Source organism: Cetorhinus maximus, chromosome 11 (assembly GCF_964194155.1).
Source record: "Cetorhinus maximus chromosome 11, sCetMax3.hap1.1, whole genome shotgun sequence".
Taxonomy (NCBI): domain Eukaryota; kingdom Metazoa; phylum Chordata; class Chondrichthyes; order Lamniformes; family Cetorhinidae; genus Cetorhinus; species Cetorhinus maximus.
The window spans coordinates 107,598,363-107,613,540 of NC_135889.1; the positions used below are offsets into that span (position 1 = coordinate 107,598,363).

General features: G+C 43.2%; 1 protein-coding gene across 4 annotated transcripts in view; it reads right to left on the minus strand.

The window, feature by feature from the left end:
• The window catches only part of cacnb4a (calcium channel, voltage-dependent, beta 4a subunit), a 205,431-nt gene that overhangs the window by 35,632 nt on the left and 154,621 nt on the right, over nucleotides 1-15,178 (minus strand). For all 4 annotated transcript variants that reach the window (XM_078552567.1, XM_078552569.1, XM_078552565.1 and 1 more), the window contains exons 9-10: nucleotides 14,600-14,709; nucleotides 4,523-4,674 (exon numbers count right to left, since the gene is read on the minus strand). In XM_078552567.1, the coding sequence (XP_078408693.1) occupies nucleotides 4,523-4,674; nucleotides 14,600-14,709 (262 nt within the window). The remainder of the gene's footprint in view (nucleotides 1-4,522; nucleotides 4,675-14,599; nucleotides 14,710-15,178) is intronic.

A 15,178-nucleotide genomic window follows, 5' to 3' on the forward strand; every position in this document is an offset into this window, starting at 1 on the left:
TTCAGTATGAGCCTGTCGTTTCACCCTGCTGGCACAGAGCCATTTCAACTCCTTCATTTCCTTTCCTTGCAGACCAGCAAGCAGAAATGAACATACACACTTTGCAGACTGGAGGGTACACCCAGGGTCACAAAGTCAAAGATTACAGGATTTCGATGGGATGCTTCATTTGACCTCAGTTACTTTTGAACCGCCTCCTGTTTTATAATCAACAGTAAACTCGGAGATTTTGCTTACACCACCTGTGTCCGTGTCGCTTCTTCAATTTAGAACGATCTTGAAACTGATCTCTGGGTCAGCCTGCTTATATTCTCTGTTCCCTATTTTTAAACCAAGTATTGATTCAGCATCACATTTTAACCCCTCATCCGTGACTCCTTATTTCTGCCATTCACCGCCAAAGTGACCTTCCAATAGCTTTCCGAAATCTAAGTGCAGCATGACCTGCAATTCCAATGTCCTCTACTGCCTGTTGCATCGCCAAAAAAACAACGTTCTTTGCTCAGTTCTGTGCGGACCCCATTGCTGAAGCTACTGGTGTCACCTCTAACAGTGGGCTCCAGTTTCACGGAGGACCACAATGCTCGGGGTCTGAGCCGGAATCCTCGACTACGGAATTGTTTCCTTGCTGGAAATAACGGTGTCTTTTGGTGGAAGTAAATGGTAGCATATGTGTCCGTGTGTAATATTTTGACATGATGAATTACTATTATGACAAGAGGTTGCAGTGCCTGTAGGCCAGGCTATAAAGCGATGCACATATTGATAGCTGGGTCACATCACATAACTGAACACGAAATGCCAGATGCACAGTTTGGGGTTTGTAGGACACAGTTATCAGCATTGTTTTTCATTCTATAAATAAATATAACAGCAAAAGAAAATCAGGGATAAGGAAATATTATTCAGCCCATCACTCCAGTACACTATCTCTCACATCACGACATCTATTGTGGTTGACCCTTAATTGCTCTCTGTAGAGGCCTAGCAAGCCAATCACTTGCATCGAACCAAAACAAAGGGTTCAAGAAGTAGACATACCGTCTTCTAGAGAAGGGCAACAGGAGTGTGATGAGATACTCTCCAATTGCCTGGATGAGTGCAGCTCCAACAACACTCAAGAAGCTGGACACTATCCAGGACAAAGCAGCCCGCTTGATTTTCACCCCATCCACAAATATTCACTCCCTCCACCAACGACGCACAGTGGCAGCAGTGTGCACCACCTACAAGATGCACTGCAGGAACTCCCAAAGCCTCCTTAGGCAGCCCCTTCCAAACCCACAACCACCACCATCGAGAAGGACAAGCGCAGTAGACAGACGGGAACGCCATCACCTGGAAGTTCCCCTCCAAGCCACTCAGCATCCTGACTCGGAAATATATCACTGTTCCTTCACTGACACTGGGTCAAAATCCTGGAACTCCCTTCCTAACAGCACTGTGGGTGTAGCTACACCCCATGACTGCAGCGATTCAAGAAGGCAGCTCACCACCACCTTCTTAAGGGCAGTTAGGGATGAGCAATAAATGCTGGCCTAGCCAGCAACACCCATATCCCATGAACAAACATAAAAATAAAAAAATTGACACCCAGACCCTGAGAATTAATCATTTTCCAAAGTTATATTTTGGATAGCTCCAATATCGTTGTCTCAATTATCTTGCTTGATAGATTATTTTAAAGACTAACCTTCATGTGATAAAACTTTTTTTTATATCAGTTATATCAATTATACTAGAAGGAACTTCTAGAAGGAACTGGTATCAAATGGAAAGAAAAAATGTATAATGCTGCAAAGATTAGGGGTCGGCCAGAAGACAGAATTGTATTGTAGCCAAATTTGCCGATGATACAACAGTAGGTAGAAAGTAAGCTGTGAGAAGGATACTTTAGAAACCAACAAAGGATGACTAGAAAAATAATTAAGAGGGAGAAATTAGAGTATGAGAGAAAACTTGCAAGAAATATAAAAACAGACAGGAAAAGCTTCCACAAGTATATAAAAAGGAAAAGAGTAGCGAAAGTCAGCTCTAGGGAGCGAGACTGGGAAACCAGTAGATGTAGTGCATTTGGATTTTTAAAAGGCATTCAATAAGGTGCCACATAAAAGGTTACTGCACAGATGAGCTCATGATAAAAGCAAAACACTGCAGATGCTGGCAATCTGAAATAAAAACAGAAAAGGCTGGAAACATTCAACAGATCTGGCAGCATCTGTGGAGAGAGAAACAGAGTTAACGTTTCGAGTCCATATGACTCTTCTTCAGAGCAGAGCTCATGATTTTGGGGGTGATACATTGGCATGTTTGGGGGATTGGTTAACTAACAGGAAAGAGAGAGTCGGGATAAATGAATCATTTTCAGGCTGGCAAACTGTACCTAGTGGAATCCCTCAGGGACCAGTGCTGGGACCTTAACAAATTACAACCCGTATTGATGACTTCGATCGTAGCCAAATTTGCCGATGATACAACAGTAGGTAGAAAGTAAGCTGTGAAAAGGATACAAAGAGTCTGCAAAGGATGTGGATAGGTTAAACAAGTGGGAAAAATTTTTGGCAGATGGAGTATAATGTGGAAAAATGTGAGGTTGTGCACTTTGGTAGGAAGAATAGAAAAAACAGAATATTATTTAAGTTGGATGAGACGGCAGAATGCTGCAGTACGGAGGGATCGGAGTGTCCTTGTACATGAATCACAAAAGGTTAACATGCAGGTACAGCAAGTAATTAGGGAGGCAAATGGAATGTAAGCCTTTTTTGCAAGGGGGATGGAATATAAAAGTAAGGAAGTTTTGGTACAGCTGTACAGGGCACAGGTGAGGCTGCACCTGGAGTACTGTGTACAGTTTTAGTCTCTTTACTTAAGGAGGAATCTACCAGCATTGCAAGCAGTTCAGAAAAGGTTCATTAGGCTGATTCTGGGTTGAAGGGTTGTTTTATGAAGAAAGGTTGAGCCTATACACATTGGAGTTTAGGAGAATGGAAAATGGTCTTTTGAAACATATACAATTCTGATGATAAGGGTAGATGCTGAGAGGATGTTTCCTCTCGTGGGGGAACTGAGAATGATGGAGCACAGGTTAAAAATGATGGATCTCCCATTTAAGCCAGAGGTGAAGCATAATTCCTTCTCTAAGAGGGTCGTTAGCCTTTGCAATTCTCTTCCACAGAGAGCAGTGGAAGCAGGGTCAGTGAATATATTCAAGGCTCAATTAGATTTTTTATCAACGAGGGAGTCAAGGGTTATGGAGGACAGCTAGGAAAGTGGAGTTAACGCCATAATCAAATCAGCCATGATCTTACTGAATGGTGGAGGAGGCTCAATGGGCCGAATGGCTCCTATTTCTTATGATGTTATGAACTTCAATTACTTGCTGCTTTATTAAAACCTTCTGAAATGTCCCACAATACTTCACGTACAATGAACTGTGGTTCTGCAGGTAATTAAAGTAACCATTCTCCAACAAGCAGTAGTGAGAAACGTGACCAGCTGTTTGCCTAAACTCCCTAAAGTTATTCAAATATTACCATGGGCAGAATATTATGATCGGCGTGCGGGCGCGCGCCCGACACGTCTGAGCGTAAAATGAGACGTGATGTCGTCGGGCGTGCATCCCGACGTCATTGCGCAGTCTCGCGATATTTCGTACAGCAGGCGTGTGCTGGAGTCAGCTGCACTCCCGCCGATGATTAAAAGGCCTATTAAGGCCATTAACAATCCAATTAACTTCAAATTTACCCTGCCCATCCAACCTTACAGTTGGCGGGCAGGCGAAAAGGCCAAGCAGCCTTTACATTTTTTAGGAAATCTCATCCACGAGCGGGATGAGGTTTCCTAAAGCAAATAAACATTTTTTAAAAACTTGATTTTTGAATTAAAAACATGTTTTCTTAAATTTTTATTCTTTGCATTACTTATTTTTACACAGGGCTTCAATCTCTCTGAGGCAGCTCTGTGCCTCAGGGAGATTGAAGCGCTCTTTCTCGCACAGGCGTGAACTGCGCGCTAGGCCAGGCTCTCACTCCTCCCCCCACCCGCACAGGCGGTGCTCAGCGCTGTCGCTCGCGATCCACGCAGGGCGGGCCTTAATTGGCCAGCCAGCATGAAGTCGCGGTGCAGAGCCGATCGCGGGCAGCGGTCGGTTTCCCTATCGCCCCCACTGAGCACCCCAGCCGAGGGCAAAATCCTGCCCCAATGAATCTTTAACACTTACATGAGCTACTGGCCAAGCAGACAGACCCTCAGTTTAACATCTCATTCAAGGCTGGTACCTCTGATAATTCTACACATAATTCCAAATTGAAGCACAAACATACATGATGTATCAAATGTTAGCATGGGGCCTGAACCAAAAACTTACTAGACTTAGAACTAATAGTGCTACCAACTGAGTTAAACAGACCCTTCTTTTTTTAAACAGTGTGCTGTTGCACCTGAAGGAAGCAAAATATACAAAGTAAATCTATATGTTTAAAACTCACTCACACTACACTTACATATGGACAATGTATTTTACCTTTGGAGAAGAAACTTTGACATGAACAATGATTGGTGCTAGGGAGGTCTTGATGAGCTGGGCAGGATGATTAATGGTGTCCGCATCTAAAACAACCAACTGTAAAGTTCTGGCCAATTCGAAGATTCTTTCAATTTCACTCTGTACTTCAGCTATTGAAAGAAAAAATAGAAAAAACAGTTATACTTTAGAGAACTCATCCTGGGAATGGTCATCAATCAGTCCAGGCTACTTGGCACATGCAAGTTCACAAATAAGAAGATTGAACATCAAATCTGGTATACCAATCAGCAATGATCAACTCTTCTCAGCTTTCTAAAGAATCAATTCTTGGGCTGCTAACTCCATTAGCTGCCTCTTTATAATAGTTTACATGCCTGATTTGCCTTTTATCAGTTGATATTCACCAATACCCCACAACCTTACCAATCCCTTAATTTTGTTCTGCCATATTAAGCAGTTGGTTTATTTTCAATTTCCAATTCTAATGGCTGGTGTATTCCCAAAACATTAATCCAACTTGTTCCAAAACTGATCAACCAGCAGTTTATGCTTTCATTTCAAGTTGGGAATACAGCACTGTCCAATATTGACTATCCAGCTCTTTCATAGACTTCAAATTAATTTAGACTGCGCTGTGACCACAACCCACCAGAACAAACATGATATTGAAGTACCATCTGCAGTTTCGGTCTCTTTGCCCAAGGAAGGACATACTCACCCTGGAAGGAGTGCAACAAAGGTTTGCTACACTGATTCCTGGGATGAGAAGATTATTCTATGAGGAGACACTGAATAGACTAGGCCAATTTTCCCCAGAGTTTAGAAGATGAGAGAGAGTCTCAATGAAACATAAAATTCTTAAGGTGCTTGACAGGGTAGGCTGCTGAGAAAATGATTCCTGGGGTAACATTTCCCCCCCATCGGGGTGGGGGGGATGTGCAGGAGCAGGCGCGTTCCTGAACGGTGCCCCGGGTGAGGGGGCACGCCGCCATTTTACATGATCTGCGCACTCCCTGTGCACGCGAGGGGAGGGATTCCCTGAGCTGGGAGTGCGCTCTTTCGTGCATGTGCGTGAAAGAGCGCACAGATCTCCCTGAGGCAAATCTCCCCTCAGGGAAATCGGTGGAAGTTTTAAAAATTTTGTGGAAGGGTGGGAAAAATATTCCTGACATGTCCCCTCATGTGACACTGTCACATGAGCTGGGATATGTCAATTTCTTATATTTAAACATTTTGTGCACATTTTAAATCCCTCATGAAACCTCATCCCGCCTGTGGATGAGGTTTCATGTTTTTTCTGAAGGCCGCCTGGGCTCTTTGTCTGCCCGCCAACCTTAAGGTTGGGCGGGCAGGTCCATTAATTGGTTTAATTACTTTTTTTAAAGGGTTTAAGTGGCCGTTGACAGTTCGGAGGGTACGCAGCTGAGTCAGCTGCGCGCCCGCCAAACTGAAAATGTAAACGACGTGGGGTGACGTCAGGACGCAGGCCCAACGTCACCCCATGTCATTTTACACATCAGCGAGCGGCCTCGCCGACCGGAAGATGCAGCCCCTGGTGGAGGTATCTGAAACACGGAGCCATAGTTTCAGAATAAAGGGTCAGTCATTTAGGAATGAGATGGGAAGAAATTTCTTCACTCAAGGGGAGGTGAATCTTTTAAATTCTCAACCTCAAAGAGCTATGGATGCTCAGCCATTGGGTATACTGAAAGCAGAGGTCAATAGATTTTGTATACTAAGGGGACTGAGGGATGTGAGATAGCGTGAAAAGGTGGAGTTGAGGTAGAAAACGCACCATAATCTTGTTGAATTGTGGAGCAATGGCCAAATGGCCTATTGCCGCCATTACTCCCCACCCCTTATCTAGAGGGTTTGCTCTCACACCACTGCTAATGATTTACTTCAGCATTCAGGAGATTGCTAAAAGAGGGAAGCTAAAAACATAGCTTAGGGAGCACAAGAGGTGCCTGGTTAGTTCATGTGTACCTTTTAATATGCTTGTTTATAATAACTATGCGTGTTGTAATATATCATCCAGAGAGAAAAATCTAGTATTAAAGTGACCGAAGACTTTATCTCAGGTTAGCCCATTCATTCATGTAATTTGTATTCATAAACTGCTCTGTAGAATTAAAGTGCTTGACTATTTTTAACTCGTGCCAACATTCTCTTAATGTACTTTGAAAAGCTGGGACTATAATGCAACAGATTGCATCTACACTGCAAATCGTCTGAAGATTCCAGGAATGGGTTTTTTTGGTGACAGTATAAATCCACACCATAAACCAATTTGAAGCAAATTTTTATGGTAAATGGATTTGGTCCAGGCTTTGAAGTTATTTAGTTTTTCAGACAAGTAATCAGCCTTACTAGACCAAAATGTCATTACACCTAAACTGGAAACATGAACAAAACGGCTATTTATAGCAAACATTTGGTACTATACTGCACTTGCTCAGCAGCTTAAGAACCTACAAAATTGTTGTACAGGAAAAGAATTGTTGGTCCATCAGGCCTGCCCAACAAACACGAGTCAGAGAAACACAATTAAACTTTGCTTCCCATCTTTGCCGTCTTCACCAGCTACCCACTGCATCATACAGTACCGACCAAAAATGACCACATAAAAGTAGCTTTACAGATAACGATTGCAGTGCACTTTGAGGCATTTTGACAAATTGATAAGACATAATATAAATGTAGGATTTTTAAAAATAAAAATCATTGTTAAGGACACTCAGTCGTAAACGTTATTCCAAGATAAATACATCTGGATCAACTTAACCCATCAGAAGAAAAATGCCACATCTCCCTTTTACAATCAGCTCTGACTCAGAAGGTCTTTTTTAAATCTCTGTTACTTTTTCTGGATATCTGTTCCAAGCGTTGGGCATCTCCTTGAGTGAATTTGACTTTTATCTATATTTGCCTGTGCTTCCTTGCACTATTGTCATGTTTAATTTTGAAAAAGCGCTCTGGATTTGCTTTCTGTAAGCTATTTATAATCTCATGCACTTAGATGAAATCTATTCAGTTGTTATCGTCCAGGGCTGAAGTGTGACAATTCGTCTTTCCTCAAAGCCCAGTCTTCTATCAATTAAAGTTTTATAAGATGTTCTAGAACTATTTTAGGCTGTAAGTGGAGGGAACATGTTTTAGTGACTCGCGTATCATCACTGACTGTATTCAGTCCATAGAGACTGATTGTAAAATGTTTGACTCTCTTTTCCTTCGGTTCTCTTCCCATGAGCAGAGGCATATAAGGCAGACAAAGCACATGCTTATGTCTGCTTCCAAGGCTAGTATTTTTCCCCCTGGAACAGGTCGCCAGAGGTTATAGTTTGATGGACAGCACTCTGCATCAAGCACAGCTGACCAGGAGACTCTCCTGCTCTTACCACCTGCCATAGGTGTGTTGCAGGGATTTACAGGTTGACAATCAACCTGTTTGGCTGCATTATGAATGCACCTTCCATGGCCACCAAGTACCGGAGTGGGACTCTGAGCTTCGGGCAGGGGCATTAACCAATTCCAAATGGTTAGAACTTAAGAAAACAAGAAAATATGCGCGATGATCAGTCACCTGGCTTCTTTTTACAATATGTACAAGTTTTCCCATCATTCATTCTACCCCAAGCAAATAATCTATTTAAGCAAAATTCTGCCAAAAACTCTCTTGTCCCAGGGGAATAAAAATTCCAGACTATTCACCAATTGCATACTTCCAGTGTTCAATTTCGGTCTGCTGACTGACAATTAAGGGTGTGACAACGTTTACTTGAAAATGAAACACCACAGTTTTCCTTCCATCATGGGTGTTGTGTTTCTAGAGTCAGTCACAGATAGCAAATGATCACAACTGCAAAATATCATTTATTAGCACAAGTTGAGTTTTCTCCTTATTACAGGTTTTGCTTCATTTTCCCTGATTACATATAGAGCTATTAGCAGGGCTCAGGCTGTTCTTCAAGCAAGTAATGCCAATATGTCCCTTGTGTGGTCACCCCTGCAAATAACAAGGAAAGGGCAACAGCTTTTATTGGAATTGGTCACTCTTCACATGATAATTGCGGGTCAGATTTGAACTTTGTACAAGTGGGCAAATGAGCTTCAATCTTGCCCTGTAGATGAGAATAGCCATTGGCCCATCTTAATCCATTCATCCTAAGGTGCTCCCACTGTAGCTGTTTCTTAAGTGATTCTTAATTCGGACTTAGGGGTGCCTCCTGCCAATAATTGTTTGTTTATTGCAGGATAGGATTTTAGCTGCACGCATGCAGTACTGAATGCAGTGCAGAAACCAAAGATTCTACCAAGGCAATAAAGTTACCGCACGTGCATTCTGACCAGCTAAATGGAGGACAAGTTAAATGGTCAGCAAAACCCCAAAAGGCCTTCTCAGTCAACATTGTAAACATTTACATGTTATCACACACACACACATACACACACACACACACGTGTTGGGAAAGGAAGTAAGTACTGACAGACATGATAGTATCAATACAGCAATTCATGCAACAGGCAGCAAATGTAAGCCATTTGGAAATCTGGTACAGCAGTCAAAAAAATAATCAGAACAAATTTAGGATTATTGAGGACATTTGAAACGGACATATGGCACAAATGTGGTATTGATATTTGTCAATAACCCTGTGTATTATCACACATCAAAAAGGCTCCCTACTTCCATTGGGTTTCAAAGGAAGCAAAAATCAAATCGACAGACATGCCTGGAGATAAATACTGACGCTTCCAAAGAGGCTCTCTGTGTACAATTTAACACACCTTCATAATTTCAGGAAATGTCTTCCTTGGCAGCTGATAAGGTGCTTTTACTTTTGAAAGGCCTCATACAGTTCTGGAGTAAGAAATGCCACCTGACAGCACTGTGATTATAGAGTCTACTGCTGCTGTGTTTATATTACAGGATCACTTCAAGGAGGAGAGCCAGGCTGCCAGTGCAGTGCAGTGGAACCCAGCCCATTTATCTTGGAGGGCAGATTCCACAGGCCAAAAGCAACAAGCGCACCTCACATGTGGAAGATATGCTCAGTCACTTGAAATTCTGCCTGCTGTAGTTTTCTCAATTAAGTGGGAAAGGTGTGTGCACACCAGCAGTTGAGAAACTATGCATTGGTTGAGCACTCAATCAATCTGCAACCCGAGGTGATGGTGCCCTGTTAGATAATAATTATACTGGCAATATTGCCTTCAGAACCACCAGGCAAAATCATCTCTTCAGTTGCATCTCAATGTCACTGGAGACAACTGTGCCATCTCATACATCATCCAGCACTGTTGCCAAAGGCAACACATCTGCATCTGTTAAATATGACATAATCAAAATCCCAATGACAGGGTCATTTGCAGGTCATGGGTCAAAAGGACAGGTGGCAGGGTTTCTATGACGATCTTCCACTTTGCAGCCAATTGACATCCAGCTGGTGGGGGAGCCAGTTAATAATGGGTGGAGTGTGGGAGCTTGTGCCAGCAGGAAATCTAAAGCCACCATTTTTAAAGGCCAGTCTGCTGTCTTCCTATAGGCTGCACCCAGAGAAGACAGAGGAAGGGCTGCATCAGAAGGGAACATGCGGTGGAATAGCTGCAGTGAGAGGGAAGGTTGCTCCACATTTCAGTGATGTCTCTCTGGAGCGGACAGCAAGGAAACAGAGAGAGGCACTTCTTCCGTTGGATGGGAGGAGGAGACCGGTAAGCCTCAGGAAGGAGATACGTCAGAAGATGGCTGAGGAAGTCAGGAGCCTTAGGGTGGTTGCACAAACCTGGGCACAGTTTCCAAAGCACTTCAATGATCTAGTGAGGTCTGGCAAGGTGAGTGGCATGCATAATGGTAAGATGGCACCCTGCATTTCTTGTATGGCAGCCTGGCAATGTGAGGCGAGGTGAATGACCCATGCACAATGTCTCACCAAGAACCACAGTGAGCTACAGAGTAGCCTCACACAGAGGGCCATGGTCAGTCAGAGACATTCACTGCAGTGCCGAGCATTAATGACTACTTTTAAAAGACCTTCCATGATGATGGCCATTTGAAGTGCTGCAGTTTTTCTTCTTTATTCTTTCACAGAGTGTGGGCGTTGTTGGTAAGGCCAGCATTTGTTGCCCATCCCTAATTGTCCTTGAACTGAGTGACTTATGAGGCCATTTCAGAGGGCAGTTAAGAGTCATCCACATGGAGTGGTCTGGAGTCACATGTAGGCCAGACCAGATAAGAATGGCAGATTTCCTTCCCTAAAGGACATTAGTGAACCAGATTTTTTTTTTAATGACAATCGATGATAATTTCAGGGTCACCATTCCTGAGACTAGCTTTCACTTCCAGATTTATTACCTGAATTCAAATTCCATCAGCTGCCATGGTGCTATGTAAACCCACGTGCCCAGAGCATTAGCCTGGGTCTCTGGATTACTAGTCCCTCGACATTACCAACACACCACTATCTCCCCTGAAGCCTGACAAACATAGCTGGACAAGGGGTTGCGTGACACTCTGCATTACAGGAAAAGCAAGCTCATCATGTGAGAGCGCGGGGACGCAGGGGAGCTATACTCTTCATTGCTAAAATAACATAGATGGAGGAAACAATGGCGATTGAATGGTGGCATCAGGCCATGGAGAGCGAGGTGGGTGTGGGAGCCAGAGTGAGTGAGAAAAGCGACGGTTGAAGGCACCAACCCTTCTCACCAGTCTTTGCGGTGGTGCCTATGTGACCCTTGATGACCACATGAAGCTCAGGAGCATGGAAAGGCAGGAGGAAGTGGGTGAGCACAGACGTTTTTCACATCACTCTTGTCTCTGCTTCAGTGCCAATGGTGGATTAAGTGCTGCCGAGGGCATCAGAGCTACCTGAGGCCCTCATGGTCTTGCGTTGGTGGCATTGATACATGTTTAGAATGGGTGGCGCTAGCTAAATGCACATGAGCAGGTAACTCCTCATCAGAGAATTGAGGAAAGGCGCGGTGATACACAGCTGTCTACAGCACAGAGGCAGGGTGCTGGAGCAGCAGCAAGACATGTGCAGTCGTCTGTCAGAGTTCCCAGGGGCTGTTCACTCCCATGAGAAAATGATGGACGAGTCCATCCAGGCCATGAATGGGATCATGTCCGGCATGTGATTGCATGGCCTCCTCCAATGAGTACCCATTATTTTTCCTGTTTTGTGGCTAGGGTAGGCCAAGTTCCTGGAAACAAGACAGGGGAAAAGACATGTTATGTCCCTTTTCCTAAAATGCAGAGTGTCATGCAACCCCTGTGTGTTTCATGTACACTTCTGGGATATCCCACGAGTGTCGGTGAAGAGTTCCTGCCTGAAGACAGCACATTTAAATCATACAGGAATAATGTGGGGGGGAGGGGGTTATGTCAGAACTCCAGCCTCTTTCAAAGTGTTTGCTTTAAGGTGTAGCAAAGAAGACCAGTTATGTTACTACTGGCTACTCCAGCAGCCAGAAGGCCTCAAGACCAGTGGTCATTACCTCTGCTGCAGGTATATCAGACCCACAGAAACAGTCTTTCCTCCTCCTCTCCAGTTTTACATGGATGGTCAAGGGCCATTCCTATGCCAAGTTGCCACCTGGGAAATACCAGAGCTTCAGACCCTCTGACTGCAGTTCAGAGGGTGGGAAATAGCAAAATTATCAACTCTATGTCCTTTTCAGTATTGTAATACATTAATGGGCAGAATCTGGTGTTCTTAAAATATGAGCATCACTCAGGACCATTTCCGGGTCCTGACCCCTCTCTGAAAGATCTTCCCAGAGACGGCCAATTCAGAGGTCACCTCCAAGTCTGCTGTCCAATTAAGGATGGTGGATGGATCCCTTTGCTGCTGGCCATATCAGGGGGCCATATCCTGCAGCCTTGGAAGGATGGCAGCCCCACAGCCAGAGGTGGGCACTGCCACTGTCAAAGGGGAAACGCAAGGGCCCCTCCATCTTGGGGTGCCCTCTGGAACAGGTTAGACATCAATTAAATAAGCAGTGGCCACAGCCAGGGAAATCTCTCCACAGGATGGCCATCGGCAGCAGCTGTGGCCCTGTGGCTTGGGTTGGGGGGTGAAAACAGGAGGCTTCACAGGCCCCTCCAAGGCCAAGCACCAGCAAACTGCCACCAAGCACCTGTAAGGTTTGGACCTCAGTGGGGAACCCATCCGTTGCCAGAATGACCCCAGCGACATGTCCAATCAGCCCATAAATGGCTAGTTAATTATGGAAAACAAAAATAAAAATACATACGAGATATACGGATTCGAAACGTTAACTGTGTTCCTCTCCGCAGATGCTGCCAGACCTGCTGAGTTTTTCCAGGTATTTTTATTTTTGTTTTGGATTTCCAGCATCTGCAGTTTTTTGCTTTTATCTTAGTTAATTATTGAGATTGGCTTGCTGCTGCTGCCAGGTGAGTAGCCTCTGCAGGTGTTGACCCACCCCAGATAAGAACGCTCAGAGGCAGGAATGCATCGGGCCACTGACCTGATCCATAGTATTCCAAAATTCTTGCTGGTTCTGCCTTGATGCTGCCCATTGGGACCAGGAAGATCCCAACCAATGTGTCACATAATAGTGCAACAGCAAAATTAAAAGTGCTGTAATGTATTCTGACATTCAAGAAAATATCAGATGTTCATTGGGGTCTGGCCATGTCAAAAATTTCCCTTCCCTAATTCCAGGTATAACTACTGTCCACCTTTAGTAGTCAGCGAGATAAACCACTTAACTGAAGTGAGTCTGTCTAAGAACTCAATGCTCTACGTTGCAGTCAAGTTGTTGATGTCTAGAGCTACCCATGTATTACAGAGAAGATTATTTAATACTGCACAGCATTAATTTCTATGACAATATTCTAAAGGTTTATAAAAACGAATAATTTTTAAATATCAATTTTGTTCTTGATGTAGGCAATACAAAGCTGTTGGGCAGGCATAGTGAAGAAAATAAATCAAAATTAAATTTAAAAATCTAACCCAAAAGTAGAGTGAAAGAAAATATTAACATCTTCTTCCCTACAGACTTCTTCATGTTTCGTTGTGCAGTGGTTATCTGCATCAATGTGCAGGGATTGGAATAGTTGTCCATAAAGGAGATGGATGTTTACATCCAGGATTAAACAAAGCTTTGTAATTAACATCCAAATATTAAAGCAATTGTATCCAACAGTTTGTCATTTGTCTGCCAAAAATCAAGCACAGGTATTTTTTGAGGGTGAACTATGTACAAGGAATGCTGTATTGGATGGTACCATCTTGTCTTTGTCCAAAGCTGTTCTGTATTACAGCCATACTGCAGATGTAACTGCAGAGATCTACAATCCATCATCTACCTTAGAAACATTTTCCCATATACTCTCTTAGCCCTGTTTAACCCACCAACATGCAGCTCCAGTGTTATGCTATGTGCTACGTACTGATGAATGCTTAATTCCCACTGCTCCATGAGTGCATTCAAATCCCATCCTGACCAATATGCATCCTCACAAATATTGAAATGGCAGCAGAAAGAGCTGGCATTAAAGAGCAAGGCAGTCAACATCTCAAACAGACAAAACAGGGCTGAATACAAAAGCAAAATACTGCGGATGCTGGAAATCTGAAATAAAAACAGAAAATGCTGGAAATACTCAACAGGTCAAGCAGCATCTGTAGGCAGAAGCAGAGTTGATGTTTCAGATCAATAGCCCTTCAATAGAACTAAGAGGGCTGAATGTTTTGGTTGAAATCAGAACTGAGTTCTGTTGAGTGACCCCATCCAAAATGTTAACTACCATTCTCTCACAGGTACCAACATTCCTGCTTTAATTTCCAAATCCCTGCATTTGCAGCTGGTCTTATTATCTCATGAATAGTAAACTCTGCCATTTCTTAAAATGTTAACAAGGCTAACAGGAGTGAGATAGGTTTTTTTTGAAAAATATCATTGAGAAAAATGAAATATTGTACTGTGCAAAAATCTGCTTCATGATGTGATTGCCTAGAGAATTTGAAAGTGCATGAAAATTGATTGAAACAACAGCAAAAATTAGCTTACGTAGACAAGAGGAACAAATTGAAGTCATACCTATACTGGATCGCGTGTTGGAACGCTCCATTATTGTCCTTTTGCTGGGGTTATTTAGGACCGAACGCTTGGCCAGTGATATGTCGGCTGTCACACGTGTAATTGATATCCTGTAACAAAAAGCAAGCAAGCAATATTTGTTCAGTCAAGTGGTTTTGCTAATTGTGATCAATTGTTGTCACAGGTATTTAATTTACCTATCAGTTCTCTGACACAATGAGCGCTGACTTAGAATGGCCTAAAGCACAGAGCATTTCTATTCAGAGTTCTGGCAAAAGGCCCTATCTGAAATTTTAGATGCCTGCTGATAAGCCATGCATTTTTATTTCTGATTTCTAGCGGTCAGTTTTTCTTTTCATTACTGAAGCTATTTTGGTTAGTAACTGCCGTGCACTAAGAATGTGCTTTACAGTCATCTGGAATTCTCTTAACCCTGCAGTATAAATTGCTTTTACAAAGTAATTCAATAAAATCTTCTTGTAGGCGTTGTGCAACATGATTTTAAAACTTGCTCGTTGAAGACGCGAACATGGCCAAAAGAAGACAAGTCACAAAGGGCTGGAAGAGAAATGTTGGAAA